The 13,784-nt window shown below is 42.1% G+C and overlaps 1 protein-coding gene across 3 annotated transcripts in view; it reads left to right on the top strand.

Moving 5' to 3' along the window:
- Window positions 1-13,784, top strand: part of LOC110985879 (uncharacterized) — a 48,705-nt gene that overhangs the window by 31,721 nt on the left and 3,200 nt on the right. For 2 of the 3 annotated variants that reach the window (XM_087136570.1, XM_087136571.1), the window contains exons 34-53: window positions 490-631; window positions 1,352-1,902; window positions 2,060-2,287; window positions 2,796-2,949; window positions 3,325-3,854; window positions 4,355-4,548; window positions 4,722-4,866; window positions 5,467-5,587; window positions 5,867-6,000; window positions 6,363-6,585; window positions 7,287-7,495; window positions 7,697-7,891; window positions 8,003-8,233; window positions 8,368-8,538; window positions 8,630-8,836; window positions 9,214-9,380; window positions 9,843-9,951; window positions 10,598-10,759; window positions 11,673-11,846; window positions 13,269-13,442. In XM_087136570.1, the coding sequence (XP_086992696.1) occupies window positions 490-631; window positions 1,352-1,902; window positions 2,060-2,287; window positions 2,796-2,949; window positions 3,325-3,854; window positions 4,355-4,548; window positions 4,722-4,866; window positions 5,467-5,587; window positions 5,867-6,000; window positions 6,363-6,585; window positions 7,287-7,495; window positions 7,697-7,891; window positions 8,003-8,233; window positions 8,368-8,538; window positions 8,630-8,836; window positions 9,214-9,380; window positions 9,843-9,951; window positions 10,598-10,759; window positions 11,673-11,846; window positions 13,269-13,442 (4,221 nt within the window). Of the gene's footprint in view, window positions 1-489; window positions 632-1,351; window positions 1,903-2,059; window positions 2,288-2,795; window positions 2,950-3,324; window positions 3,855-4,354; window positions 4,549-4,721; window positions 4,867-5,466; window positions 5,588-5,866; window positions 6,001-6,362; window positions 6,586-7,286; window positions 7,496-7,650; window positions 7,892-8,002; window positions 8,234-8,367; window positions 8,539-8,629; window positions 8,837-9,213; window positions 9,381-9,842; window positions 9,952-10,597; window positions 10,760-11,672; window positions 11,847-13,268; window positions 13,443-13,784 lie in introns of those variants that run through there. The other variant, XM_087136572.1, reaches the window with a different exon arrangement.

Raw genomic sequence — 13,784 nt, forward strand, 5'->3', positions numbered from 1 at the left:
TTCAAAATGGTTTGTGATGATGATTGCCAGAGCTGCATTTTTCAAGCTTCCCCGAGACCGCAAGTTTGCTCCTTCTAAAGTCGCACAAAGTCTGTGACTGACAATTGTGTCTGCCATCTTTGATTCTCCTATCTCCACTTTTCACCCACAGCATACTGCGGTAAACAATGCGTTTACATATTATGGTTTGGGTCTATTGGTCATTTGCCTTTAATGCCAAAGTGGAATCACCAAGTTGTATGCATACCCAGTAGTCGATGCAAAGATATTTAAGAAATATTCTTTGGTTACCTGCTGAGTTGGTATTCATGAGGCACCTGGATTGCTAACATGGTCCATGTATCTGTCCTTTGTGTCCGGAATCATTTCTCAGTGTTATTGTTAGTATGTTCATCCTTTTCTGTCATCCAGAAATCAAATTCATTTGTTGTCCATATTTCATGCAGATGATTTTGCAAATAATGGGCTTTTTTATCCGAAAATGTGCAGGGAAATTTTGTGAGATAAACATCGACGAGTGTGCATCGTTGCCTTGCAAACATGAAGGAGTATGCTATGATGAAGTGAATAGCTATCGCTGCCAATGCACATCAAACTACTATGGAGTCCATTGTGAACTGGAAGTGAATAGGTGAGAATCACAAATAATCTCCAGCAACTTTCTAAGGGATGCTGTTTGAATAAGGGAAGAGAAACGTGATAGGGTAAGCCAGATAGGGACCTGGGGATGGTTGTGGACTAAAAAGTGACGGAAAAGCACAAATCAATCGTAAATTGATGAATTTTTTTTTCTGTGCCTTTTACCTCATCCTTGGTGAATTAAGCATCCTTCCAGCCATGTCTGTGGTGTGTGCCTCACACGCACAGCAAATTGTCTTTATATAAATGCGATGAAAAATGCAGTTAAACCAAAGTTAGAGTGAAGTTCTGTCCCATTGGCTATATTGCGCATGCCTATGTCACAATGATGATTGTCATGTACAAAGACAGGAGTCAGTAACTAAGAGTGATTTCATATTAAACCAGGAAAGTGTGTAGATCAGTTTGTATTTGTATCATCTGTGAAAACTATGCACTCAAATCAGCTGTTAAGAATGAGTCAACTTTCAGAGGTATTCTAAATACATATACGGGTGCAGAAAATACTGAAAGTAGCCTGTGAAAATCACATGATCAGAATCTTTACTGTCCAGATTTCTGACAAATATGCATATAAGACAAAATTGAATTCTTAAACATTGGTTTGAATCAGTTGAATAAGGCTGCTTGACAAATGTTGGGTCTTTTCAATCTTGATGTCCCTTGTACAATGGATGACCTTTGTATATTCTTTGACTTGTCTTTTTTCCAGTTGCTCTCCAACTCCCTGTCTTAATGGTGCAACTTGTCATGGCTTTGGTAGCGGGTACCAGTGTGAGTGTGCACCAGGATACAGTGGTGATCACTGTACCTTGGACATCAATGAATGCTCTAGCAATCCGTGCAAGAATGGGGCTGTGTGCCAAGATATGCCCAATAGTTACAACTGCATCTGCGCTGCCGGTTACGAAGGTACACACTGTGAGAACGATGTGGATTGGTGCGCCGAATCACCGTGTCACGACGGCTCAACATGCATGGATCTGGGGTCGACCTTCCGCTGTGTTTGCCCTCCGGACAGAGTCGGTGACCTCTGCGATACTGCAAAGACGCCATGCCACAATGCTCCCTGTGTAAACGATGCCACCTGTGCTGTCAATGCAGACGACCCAGACTCGTACACCTGTCATTGTGTGGCTGGTTACACTGGCCTCCACTGTGAGAAAGATTACAACGAGTGTGCCTCGCAGCCTTGTTCTAACGGTGGCACTTGCTTTGATGAGCTCAATGCATTTATGTGCAAATGCCCACCAGGATTTGAAGGTAAGGACTGAGTTGTTGAAGTTGAGTTGTCTGAAAATTATCATTGAGAAACACTTAGTGAGGTTTTCCATAAAGCTAAGTTTTATTACTTAAATATATTGTTTGTCATTATAGGGGTGGTCATTAACAGAAATTTAACTGATTGATTCTTTATAAGGAGAGACGTGCTCAAGTGACATCAATGAGTGTTCCTCCAATCCCTGTGGAGATGGTAACTTTTGTGAAGATGACGTCAATGGCTACATCTGCATGTGCAGACCAGGCTTGACTGGTCCCCATTGTGAAGACTACATTAACTACTGCAAGCCCTCTGCATGCCAGCATGGGTCCACCTGTAGTAATACAGGCGCAGGGTACCAGTGCACATGTGCTGATGGCTTTGCTGGTATGGGTCTAGAGAACGACATAGTCATAATGTACACTGGCTGCTAGAAAGAAATCTTGTTTATAAGTGTTCGTCCTGCTTGACATTTTTCCAAAGTTTTAACTCCTATGCTGTAAGATATAAAAAAGCAATTCTTACAGTTACAGTGCCGGGACTGATGCTAAAATCACTCGATGAAAAAGGTTGAGGTGCTGTAAAAGTAAGGACAGGCAATGTAAAATCATAATTTGTGCCAGAAAAACATTTACCAAGAGCAAGTTTACCGCAACAACCTTTGAGTTTGAACACACCAAAAGGAATTCATTTCATGTCCATTTGTCTACATCACCGATTGCTCTAGTTTAGAAAAAATCCAGTGAGAATGTGGATGGAGTAATTGTAGTGAGTATTCATACACCCAAAAGTAAAAGGACATGTTGAGCTTGTGCTTCCACCAGCATTTGGTGATGACCCAAGTGACTCCTGTTAAGGAGGATCCATGACTATCCTTTATGCCATCTGTTAACAGGGATAAACTGTGAGGTCAATATTGACGAGTGTGCTTCAGGACCTTGCCAGCATGGTGGATATTGTATGGACCACGTCAATGGATATGCCTGCGAGTGTCAGGCAGGCTTCACTGGAACATTCTGTCATATTAACATCGACGACTGCACCCAAGAGTAAGCGGGCCAGATCCAGATTTCTAGTAGTTGCTCTCAGAACTGGAAAATCAAATGTTTTAGTGTTCTTCTGGAAGTGCCTAAATTTTTTTGTCTGTGTTTTGTTTGAGAAAGACATTTTTGGCCCCTTTACTGAGAAGAGTAAGGTTTTCATGTTACGTTCTTATTCTCAAGTAGGTGGCAGCATAAGTCATGTGATTGCATTGGCTCATTGTCAGTGAGTAACTTTTTTCATTGGCTTGATTTGCCCAAAGTAGGAAACCTAATCAGGATATCCAGTTTTGAATTAAAGGATATTTTCGTAATTAATATTCCTTGTAATGTTTGTGTTTTTAGAAATTCATATGTGAGATTCTAGCCTTTTCACACACACAGTGCCTGCCAGAATAATGCTACTTGCATTGATGGAGTCAGTGACTTTACTTGCATCTGTTTGGATGGCTTCACTGGTACCCACTGTGAGGGACCAGTTGACTACTGCCAGAGCGATCCCTGTCAACACAGTGGCATATGTCAGAATAACCCACCCGGCTACAGTTGCTTCTGCCTGCCAGGATTTGGGGGTTGTAATTGCGAAGAGAACTTTGATGAATGCTCTTCATTTCCCTGCGTGCATGCTTCGTCTTGCGTAGATGGTGTCAACAACTACACGTGTACTTGCAATGGGGGCTACGATGGCATCAACTGTGAGCATGAAATTGATGAGTGTGCAAGCAGTCCCTGCTTGTACGGCGGAACGTGCTTGGATCTTGTTGCTGGCTTTGTGTGCAACTGCATTGAAGGCCGAAGTGGTGACAAGTGTGACCTAGAAGTGGATAGGTGTCAAGAACATCCGTGCCTTAACGCAGGAACATGCCGAGATGAGATCATTGGGTTTACATGTGTTTGTGCAGACGGGTACACAGGTAAGTTTACGCAAATCACTTTTGTAGTAAATATCCGAGTCTGAGAATTTTACATGGAACACTAGTGTGTATGATAATACTCAAACAGAACACCATCGTAACACACCAGCTAGGTACATGCTCATTTACATAGTCTGAATTATGAGAGCTGCTCTGCAAAAAGGGGCCATATATGTACGTCAGAGTGCAACAACTTTGCTTGTTACAAAAGTGACAAAAACTGTCCCAAATGTAAGAACTTGAAGCACTTTATGACTTTTCACTAACAAACCAAAGCTTACTTTGCCCTTATCTGTAAAGGAAGGGCATTTTTCGTTAGATGGGCAATTCAAATTATGGAACTAAAGGTTTTGAGAGACGTAACAAACAGATTTGAACTTCTGATTGAAAGCTGCTGTTTGTAAAGACATTCATATGATGCCAAGGTTAATCTATAATGAATGGTATCTCATCTAGGGCAAATAGACATGTTCTTAGATATTTCGTGTCTTGTCTTACAGGTGAACTCTGTGAGACAGATATTGATGAGTGTGGTTCAGTCCCTTGTCAGCATGGAGGTGAATGTGAGGATCAGCTTAATGCCTACGTCTGTCACTGCTCACCGGGCTTCAAGGGAACAAACTGTGACATGGAGATCAACGAGTGCCAAGAACTCAACGTTGAGTGTCAGCACGGAGGGACTTGTATTGATAAGGTAAAAGACAAACACGTAGAGGGAACCTTGTTCAGTAAGTTTTCATCTCTGTGACCTTCAAAATTTGTCAAGAAACTGTTCTGTGCAACACAGAAAATGGCAAGCATTCCCTGCTCCTTCTAAAACCCAGAAAATTTCCACCTTGCTTGTATTGCTTATCATTATTACTTCAGGTGGCCAACTTTGAGTGCTTGTGTCCACCTGGCTATGGAGGGCGATACTGCTTGGATGAAATCAATGAATGCAATTCTGACCCCTGTCAAAATGGAGCTACCTGTGTGGATGAGGAAGCTGCATTCTCCTGTCACTGTCCAACAGGTAAAGTCATCCAGATCTTTTCCCACTTTGAAATGCTCCTGATGAAGATGGAGTTTTCTTGAAGTTGGCCTAATATCCTGTGTCAATTTTTTCCTTGCTTAAGAACGACACTCCAGTTTAATAACAAATTGTCTAGTTGTACAATGTGTCAGAGAACCACCCCTTTGTGTGTGTGGATTCGACCACACAAACAACCACACCTTTTTGATGTGACCTTATTACTAATATTAATCATTTCTGGTAATGACACCAAGGTTTCCTCAAAGTTGCCCTAGGCACTGTAGCTCACAAGCATGAAGAAACCTGTAGAGAGGAGACAAGGAGAAGAAATTACAGTTGTAGAGGTGGGAGGAAAACCCCAGAGGAATATTCTGGGTAAAACCCACGGAATCAGATAGGGACTGAAAACCCAATCCACATGTGGACCGAGCTAGGATTTGAACCCCAACCTGGTCGGCAGAGGTGGAAGGCGAGGAAAGAACCACTGCACTAACCTCTCTACCTACAAAAACTGTAAGTTTGTAAAAACTGCAGTTGTGGTTATGTGCAGTAGTAACAAAACCATCATGATTCTTGACCGTCTTGGATCCATATTTTCAGGATTTGCCGGGCCGCTGTGTGAGGTCCAGATGGATCTCTGTTTGGACATCCCCTGCAGTAATGGGGCCACCTGCTCTCCAATGCCTGGCGGCTTCACATGTACCTGTCCTGCTGGCTACAGGTGTGTTCACAAGATTATTGGTTGGAACAGGACCAAGCTAGTTTCCTTGCCATTTTAATTTGTCTGTGTGCTGGAAACGTAAAACAGACCAGCAGTATAGTGCTGGACAAACACCTTTTGAATTTCTTTTTGATTCATGTTCTTAAACCAGGAATTATTTTTCCATCAGAGTTTAAGGTGATTTTGCAAACTTTCCAAGAATTTGATAGACCACCAGCAAGCTACATTTTTTTTGCAGCAGTTTTTGCAATAAATGGCAGGATTATTTTACTTTCGCAGCGGTGAGTTGTGTGACCTGGATGTGGATGAGTGTAGCAGCCAGCCTTGTCTACACCAAGCATCGTGTGTAGATGAAGTTAATGGTTACCAGTGTGCTTGCTTACCAGGGTTCATGGGAGACCAATGTGAAACCGGTAATTTCAGTGCATTGTTTATTGGCATTTGGTCAGATCAAAATGTAAAAGTTAATAAGAGTAAAATGTTAATGGTAGGGGCTGATTCCTTCTAATTTGAATTTGTTTTGTATAGTTCAATTTAAACCCCTGGTATAGCTTTCTTGAAACATTTGCAAAGGTACAGTTCCTCGTTAATTGCACTGTGATAATTGAAGTAAATTTTGAAACGAATATTGAGTGAATGGAGTGCTCACATTTTTAATGGATCATCAAACTTCCCAGTTTATAAAATCAGCTGTTGAAAAGTATGTATTGTCACTACTTGAACTTTCAAAACCAAAGGTCTGAAATTATGTGAAATTCCATTTATTTATTTACAGAGTTACCAAGCAATTTTGACTTGCACTTTTCCAACCTGTCTGCTGGAGCTAATCTCATCCAAACATCAGGCCTGACCTGTCACAACCTTGAGGCTCTCTCCACCGTGCTCTGGGTCAGATCCAAGCGTTGTCATGGTGATTTCATCCTCCTAAAGCTGTCCACACTCAGTGGGACAGCCGTCAAGTTGAGCAACCCCAGTGAACTTACATTGAACATCCTGGGGTGAGTCGGAAGAGGACATTGACCAATCGGCTGGACATCAGTCACTGTATTGAACAACAGCTTGATGCAAAGAATCTCACTTAAAAAGACATTCACTGAATATCAAAGTTGATTGATTCGTACTTCATGAAATTGCATCTTACACGCAGAAATGAATATGTTTTCAGCATCTGGCTTAGCATAGAAAACTCCACAACTGTTAGAAATAAATCTAGAGTGACCATGTAGGCTTTGAGATGACACTAAGATTGTCTAAACAGTTTTCAGGAAAAAAGAGAACCTGTTACCCCGGATGAAATTTTAAGCATAAACACACAGTCATGAATTGCTTCAACGTCAAGAGCACAAGACAGAAGGGGGCAGTGCCCCCCCCCCCCATTGTTTTGACTGGGGGGCCTGGTCCACCCACTTATTGCAGGTTTTATAATTGGATGGGGCATAATGGATTGACCTATTAATGACTGATGCCTGATGGTCTAACAACTGCCCCCCCCACATTGAAAATTGTTCCGCCGCCGGTGGTGTTAACCTTTGTTTCTATAATTGATACTGCTCAATAGACTATTACACTTTTGAGGACTGGTTTTTGAATGAAAGATTGACTATTCAGGTCAAAAATGTTTCCTGTGTTCCTCTATTTTGTGGTAAAACCATGCAAGGCCATAGATAAAACAGATTTTTGTCGATGTTTCATCACTCAGTCATGAAACGACTCTAAGAGATTCCCCCAACCTGTGTGACGGGATGTGGCATAGCGTGCTGTTGACTTGGCATGCTCTTGATGACAGTCAAGAATGGAAGCTGTACATTGATCTATCTGCAGTGTTTTATGGCTCTTACTCAGAGAGCTCCTCAGTAACAATACCAGCAGGACTTAAGCTCACGCTGGGTCATGAAACTGGCCTGAATGGTATGTACTTAATAAAATACCTTTCCAACTTTGTCTGGTTTATTGTCAACTAAACTCATTAACTACACATTTCTTAAAAACAGTTCCGAATATTGTATTGTACGTATTTATTTGATGTATTGAAAATTCCTGCCTTTTTTGTTCACACTTGCCAGGGAAATAAAAGGTATTTCTGTTGTGGATTTTGTAACCGTTGGTCAGATCCCAGTGGAGCTTCAGAGCTGACACTGAGCGGTGTGAGCATATGGAGCAAGTCATGGAGTGAAGCTGAGGTGCCTGACATTGCATCATCATGCAGACCGTTATCTCCTGCTGACGTGTTTGCGTGGAGTGAGATCATGATCATACCCAGCCCTGGCATCACACAGACTTTGAGGGCGCCCTCTGAGTGCGATGGTGAGTAAAGATTATCAGTTATCTGCAGTTCTTCGTTCAGCTATTAGACAACTTCAGCATAGTTACATTAAAATTCTTCCTGTTTCTTTTTGAATCAATGAAACTTGACAGATTTTGATGAGTGCTCTTCCAATCCATGCGAGGCTGGTACGTGCGAGGACCGACTTGAGACGTTTGTATGTCACTGCCCGGAGGGATTAGAGGGGGACCGATGCCAGACCAGCACAGACTACTGCCTACCGTATTCCTGTCTGAACAGTGCAACTTGTTACAGCGAAAACCTAGCTTACACCTGTGTGTGCCCTGAGGGATATAACGGCACTCACTGTGAACTGGAAGTTGGTAAGAGCTTTGAATGGTGTTAGCACATAATGCTGGCCGTTACCTGCAGCACATTTGAATATCTAGCCATTTTTGGTGTTGTAATGGGCATTATTGTAACACTCAGACTAAATACCCCTTTTTCTCATTGGTAGTCGATGGTGGGTGGAGTCCTTGGCCTCCCTTCAATGACTGCACCAAGACCTGTGGAGGTGGAATTCAGGTCCGCTCTCGCTCATGTGACAACCCTCGGCCCTTCAATGGTGGGCAGCCTTGCCCAGGAGAGGCCCATCAAACGCGAGAATGCAACACTGCCAAATGCCCAGGTTGGTAGACCCACTGCACTCAAGTCGCATGCCATGTATTTTTCACAGTCAGCCTTAACTGACTAACTATTGTTTCATTGCGTTCTCCTAGCTTGCATCACCTTACGCAAACCTTATCGAGGGGAGCTGGATTGCAATGAGACAGCCGACGGGGAAAAGTTTTGCAAAATATCCTGTCGTGAGGGCTACGCTTTTGACAGAGAAACCTTGGAAGTCTACCGTTGTGGGCCAAGAAGCCAGTATTCCTGGAACCATCAGACCGAAAACAATCCTTATGCAAGATTCCCTCAGTGTGTCAGTAAGGAGATTTTTGAGTGTCGAATGATAAATGGTTTTTGATGTCGAAGAATGATAAATTAGTACATGACATTTCATTTGCATTCTGTGGCTTGGTTGGTTTAAGGACAGCGATAAAGAGAGCAAGTCTTGAGTTAGTATATTCAAAGCCATAAGCAGCCGCTGCCCCGTATGAATGTTACTCAGATAAAAATCATGTTTTTGAGCATCCAGATGAGTCTGAAATGTTAACTTACTGAGAAAATAAAGAAAAGTCAGTCTGGCTTTCGGTAGTTGGATGCATGGTTGCTTTGGTGATGTAATTTGTTTGCATTTCACTTCAACATTTTGGTGCAATCTGCCAACTCCAACAAACTCTTTTCTGTTTCCGTCCTATAGAATGTGTACCAAATGATGACAGAGGTCAGAACGTCTTCTTCTATTTGCCATCACGTGATTGTGACTCACAGAGTGCCAAAGCAAACATTAGGAAAATGATTGCAGAAAGCACCGCCATCAAGCAACAGAACTGTGTGGTGAAACAAACTTGTAATTCCGTCATTTGGGTGAGTGCAAAGTCGGTCAATTGTTAAAGACACTCTATTGGTTTGTTTCGATAGAAGTACCTTTCAGCATTTTTTTCAAATAGCCCCATCCAGCGGAAGCTCTGCTTCTTTCGCAGTCCCATAAGTTCATGGTAATTATCCTGTGTTGTCTTTGATCAATAAACAGTGTTGACCTTACACACAATCATTGCTAGTATGAGTATATTTCACTGTGGCAAGCGTGCGTCTTTAAATCACAGGATGTTAGACTTGAAAGGTCACTTGCTTTCGTTGTCACAAGTTCTGTACATGAAAGAATGCTTGAGTTCTACAGTTGTTTTAATGTCATACTAACTTTGAAATCACTTCCTCTTCGATGAAAAATTGGAAATACACAAAAATACAAATGGTTGTTACAAGTTTCAAGATTTGTTTCTAACAACAAAAAACTGGCTTTAGCTCTGTCTTTGTCCTTGAACCCAGGTTGGTAATTGCAATCATGGCAGTGGTCGTGTTGCTAGACAAGCAGCTACTGTCGTCGAGGTCGTAGTTTTGTTTTCATCGAATGAAACCACCAACAATGATACAGCAGGTTAGAAACACGAGGGTGTGAATGTTACCATTTGTCATTTATTAGCTTAGTAGATGCAGAATCTGGGGCCAATTTCATAGAGCTGCTTAAGCACAAAATTTGCTTAAACGTGAAAAAACTTTGCTTGACAAATCAGGTTACCAGCCAAAACTCCATGTGATTTTGAATGGTATTCACCTGTTTTGGGTTAGCATGACAAACACATAGATTTTGAGCTGGTAACCTTTGTTTTTTAAGCAAGGTTTTTGTGCTGAAGCAAATTTTGTGCTTAAATAAGCAGCTCTATGAAATTGGCACCTGAGCATTAGAGTTTTCTTCCTAGGCAGTTTTTACTTTTCAGACTTTTGGTTTTTTTTCTCAGGTTGATTAATTAAAGTACATGCAGTACAAAGATCTTCTGGCAAGGCAAACATACAAGTAATGATTTGCTTTAGTTGTTATATGACAGTCCTTATTGGATGACTTGAAATTATTCATTAATGTCTGAAGCTGAAAAGATTTTTAAATGGTAGTATTATTATAATTACTCTCTGCAGTGTCCAACTTTTGCTTAGTGTTTATCTTGTACACTTCGTGAAAAGTCCAAATTTTTTAGCTTAGCAGGTTGTTCCCAATTCTTATTTTTTATGTGTTCGCAATTGTTTAGGTGCTGAAGAGGCTGTTGGTAGTGTAGTTGATCTCATACATTCGGGTGAATTCACGGTGACCATTGATGGCGAAGCTGTACACCCTGATTCCGGGTCTGTTGTAAAGAACGCATGGACTTGGTGCCCAGAGGGGGCAGTTCCCACTGAAAGCAGAACTTGTGGTGAGTAATTTCTGGAGGAGCTTGCATTACTTGTAATGCAAGCGAGAGTGAGTTTATCTTTAATTTGAGTAACATTGATCAAACAACACTAGTTAATTGTTGTTGAATGAGTTTTAAATCAGCTTACAGGCCAGTTGTTGATTGCCAGATGTATCACACAATACAGCAACTAGGTGAGACTGTAAGTTGCTGAATGGAGTTTTACAGTATTGAGCTCATGGACATTCACACATAGATCTTAGCATGTAGTTGCATGGTCTGCCATAGATAAACCCACCTGGCCAGGGGCTAGTGGTCTTGCTTGAATGAATTTAATCTGGGCAGACAGAGCAGTCAGTTGCACACCCAGAGTATCAGCTGTACAGGGGAAGGGTTCCTAGCAGAAATAGAATAAAAATCCCCAGCAGTTTTGGGGTGACGGTATTTTGCAGATTGCGCGTTAACGGAAACTTGAACAGTTTACTGTTGTGAGATAAGTTGTAAAACCCGGTCATTAAAACTTAGGAGAAAGATCAGACGCCGCTCTTAGAGTTTGAAGTTATCCCTCCATTACATTGTGTTTTGTGTAATATGTAGGCCTTCAATCAGTATCCAGCCTGACTTGAATTACCCCCTTACCGGCAAAGAAGAGAGATTGGTATTGAACTATTCATGTAGGCACTTGTCAATGTACACATGGAGACAATTGGTCACAAGTGCTCGGTGCATCCTGAGCCAAATGCCCATGGACCTGTGCACGCACACAGTCAGCTCTCACTGACAGACCAGTTGTTGCACTATAAAGCACGCCCTCATTTGATCTCGCACGGAGCGTATAGCCAGTGGTTGTGCCAACATTAAACAGAACCATATCTTTTCACTTTGAGGCAGCACTGATGTATTCAATAGCATTTGTGGCTCTGTCCTTTCACAGTGACATGTGGGGAAGGAACTTTCTACACAATGTCACCTGACTTAGTGGATTATGAGTGTCGACCTTGTCCGGCCAATACCTACCAAGATCAGGTTGGCCAGCAAATCTGCATCATGTGTCCTTATGGTATGGTTACCAATGGATGGGGTGCCATTGACATCAGTGAGTGCTATGGTGAGTGGTTTGATGTCTTCCTTGAGTATGTCATGAGCATTATTGAGCAGAAAGCAACAAAAACGTCATTGGCTTCTGATTCTTGATTTCCTTTTATTTGTAATGGAATAACCATAATAAACATTTAATGTGGGATTTCTACACCAACCAGTTTGAAATTCAATCCATTAGACAGGCCCATCGGGAGGTATAAAAAGTGGGGGGGGGTGGGGTACCAGTGTTTTTCATCCTTAGGTAATCAATTTTTGCAAAGCCAGGGCGTGGGGTTCTGAGCCCGCTCAAGGGTCCCGGAAAATTTTGAATTCTAGATGCTCTCTGGTGCAATCTTGAGGACTTTCTGGGCCACTTACTTTGGTAATTTGGCCCCAAATCTACTTGTTTTACACCATGCGTCCAAATCACGCATGCCTTCATTGTGGTCCAACAAGCATCACTTATGTGGACCAGTGTGCCGGGGGCATGGTGAAATTGGCCCCCTTGGAAGTTATAGGGCTTAGCCCATAAAGCAAGGAATGCTTAACCATGACTTTGTGTATCAATATTTTTTGTAAAGGTAAACATCAGACAAAAGTTATTATGCTCATTATGACTGACTCAAGAAGGGCGATCTAGGGTTCACTGTTCTTGCGATCGAACTGCAGAAATGTGACCTGCGAGAACATTGCATCATCATAATCTGGGACAAGGACAAGTACCCCCTAGCACGAGCTACAGTGCAACCACTTACCAGGCTGTCAGTCAGGGGTTATCGCGTTCGAGTGAGCCACTCATGTTATCCCAGGGTACATGCAGGGAGCACGCGTATACTGACTCCTGATAATGCGCACGCATCCTACCAAGCTACCAGGACTAGCCGTTCGAACGCACCTTTGGAACATTTACAAGAACATGACGTAATTTGACACAACGTCCAAGACGATAAAAGATGGCAGATAATCGAGACAAAACAGGCAAAGTCAGCGTAAAGTGTGCCTTTCCAAACGTTTTGAACACTAGCCTTTTCTGAACAAACTTATCATACTTTCATACTTTTATTTTTTCCGCGTCTCACTCCACTTTTCGTGTGAACAGCTTGTGAATTGGCTCAAGCCAATTCACAAGATGGACTTGCAAAGACTTGTGATGGACTCAAATACAATACTGGATACAGCATTTCTCTTTTGTATAGAAACAGAAAAAAGTTCTAGGTTACAAAACAATTTGGATAAGTCAGTTCAGGGCAAGTTGCCATATAGGAGAATCAGCTTTGCATGGTACCTTGTCATTCACCTCTGTGGCCCTGGTTTCGTTCAGGGCTTGGTTCATCTGTGGATTGGTTTCTTAGTCGCTACTTTATTCTTTTGGTTTTACTTACATTATCCTTGTGTGCTTTTTCCCTCCCATTGCTAAAATTGTAATTACTTCTGATTGATGTTTTACTAGAGCCATGTGGAGCAGGTGAGTACCGTGTTCGTAGTGACATCATAGGAGACAACAGGTGTGAGCCGTGCCCTCTGAACTGGTACAACCCAGGGGATGGTTTGGATTACTGTGTGGCATGCCCAGACGGGTTGGTCACCAACAAGACAGGCGCCACCCATGAGACAGATTGCTATGGTAAGTACTTTGCTCTCAAAATAAGTCAGGTTGTTGGAAAATTGCCGTATTGTTGCCCAAGATGTTCTTTGGTGTTCCACACATTTGTTGCAGTGAGTTTTGTAATTCTATGCAGACTCAAGAACGACAAAAGATGTCCACAGAAATCACATTTACACTGTGTGGGATTTGTTCACAAACTGGTCTATGTACCCTGAAACCTGGTGTTGAAATGAGCTAAAACAAAAAGAGAGGTGTGCACATGTTGACTTGTCCTTAAAGAGTCTGGTTCCTGTGCAGGTCTACACAGTGAAACATATCTTGTAGGCAGTGTTTAGTAGTCCACTTTTTGTTTTTTGGGTT

The sequence above is a fragment of the Acanthaster planci genome, linkage group LG05 (assembly GCF_054643075.1).
Source record: "Acanthaster planci isolate LZ-2023a linkage group LG05, COTS_SCS, whole genome shotgun sequence".
Lineage (NCBI taxonomy): Eukaryota > Metazoa > Echinodermata > Asteroidea > Valvatida > Acanthasteridae > Acanthaster > Acanthaster planci.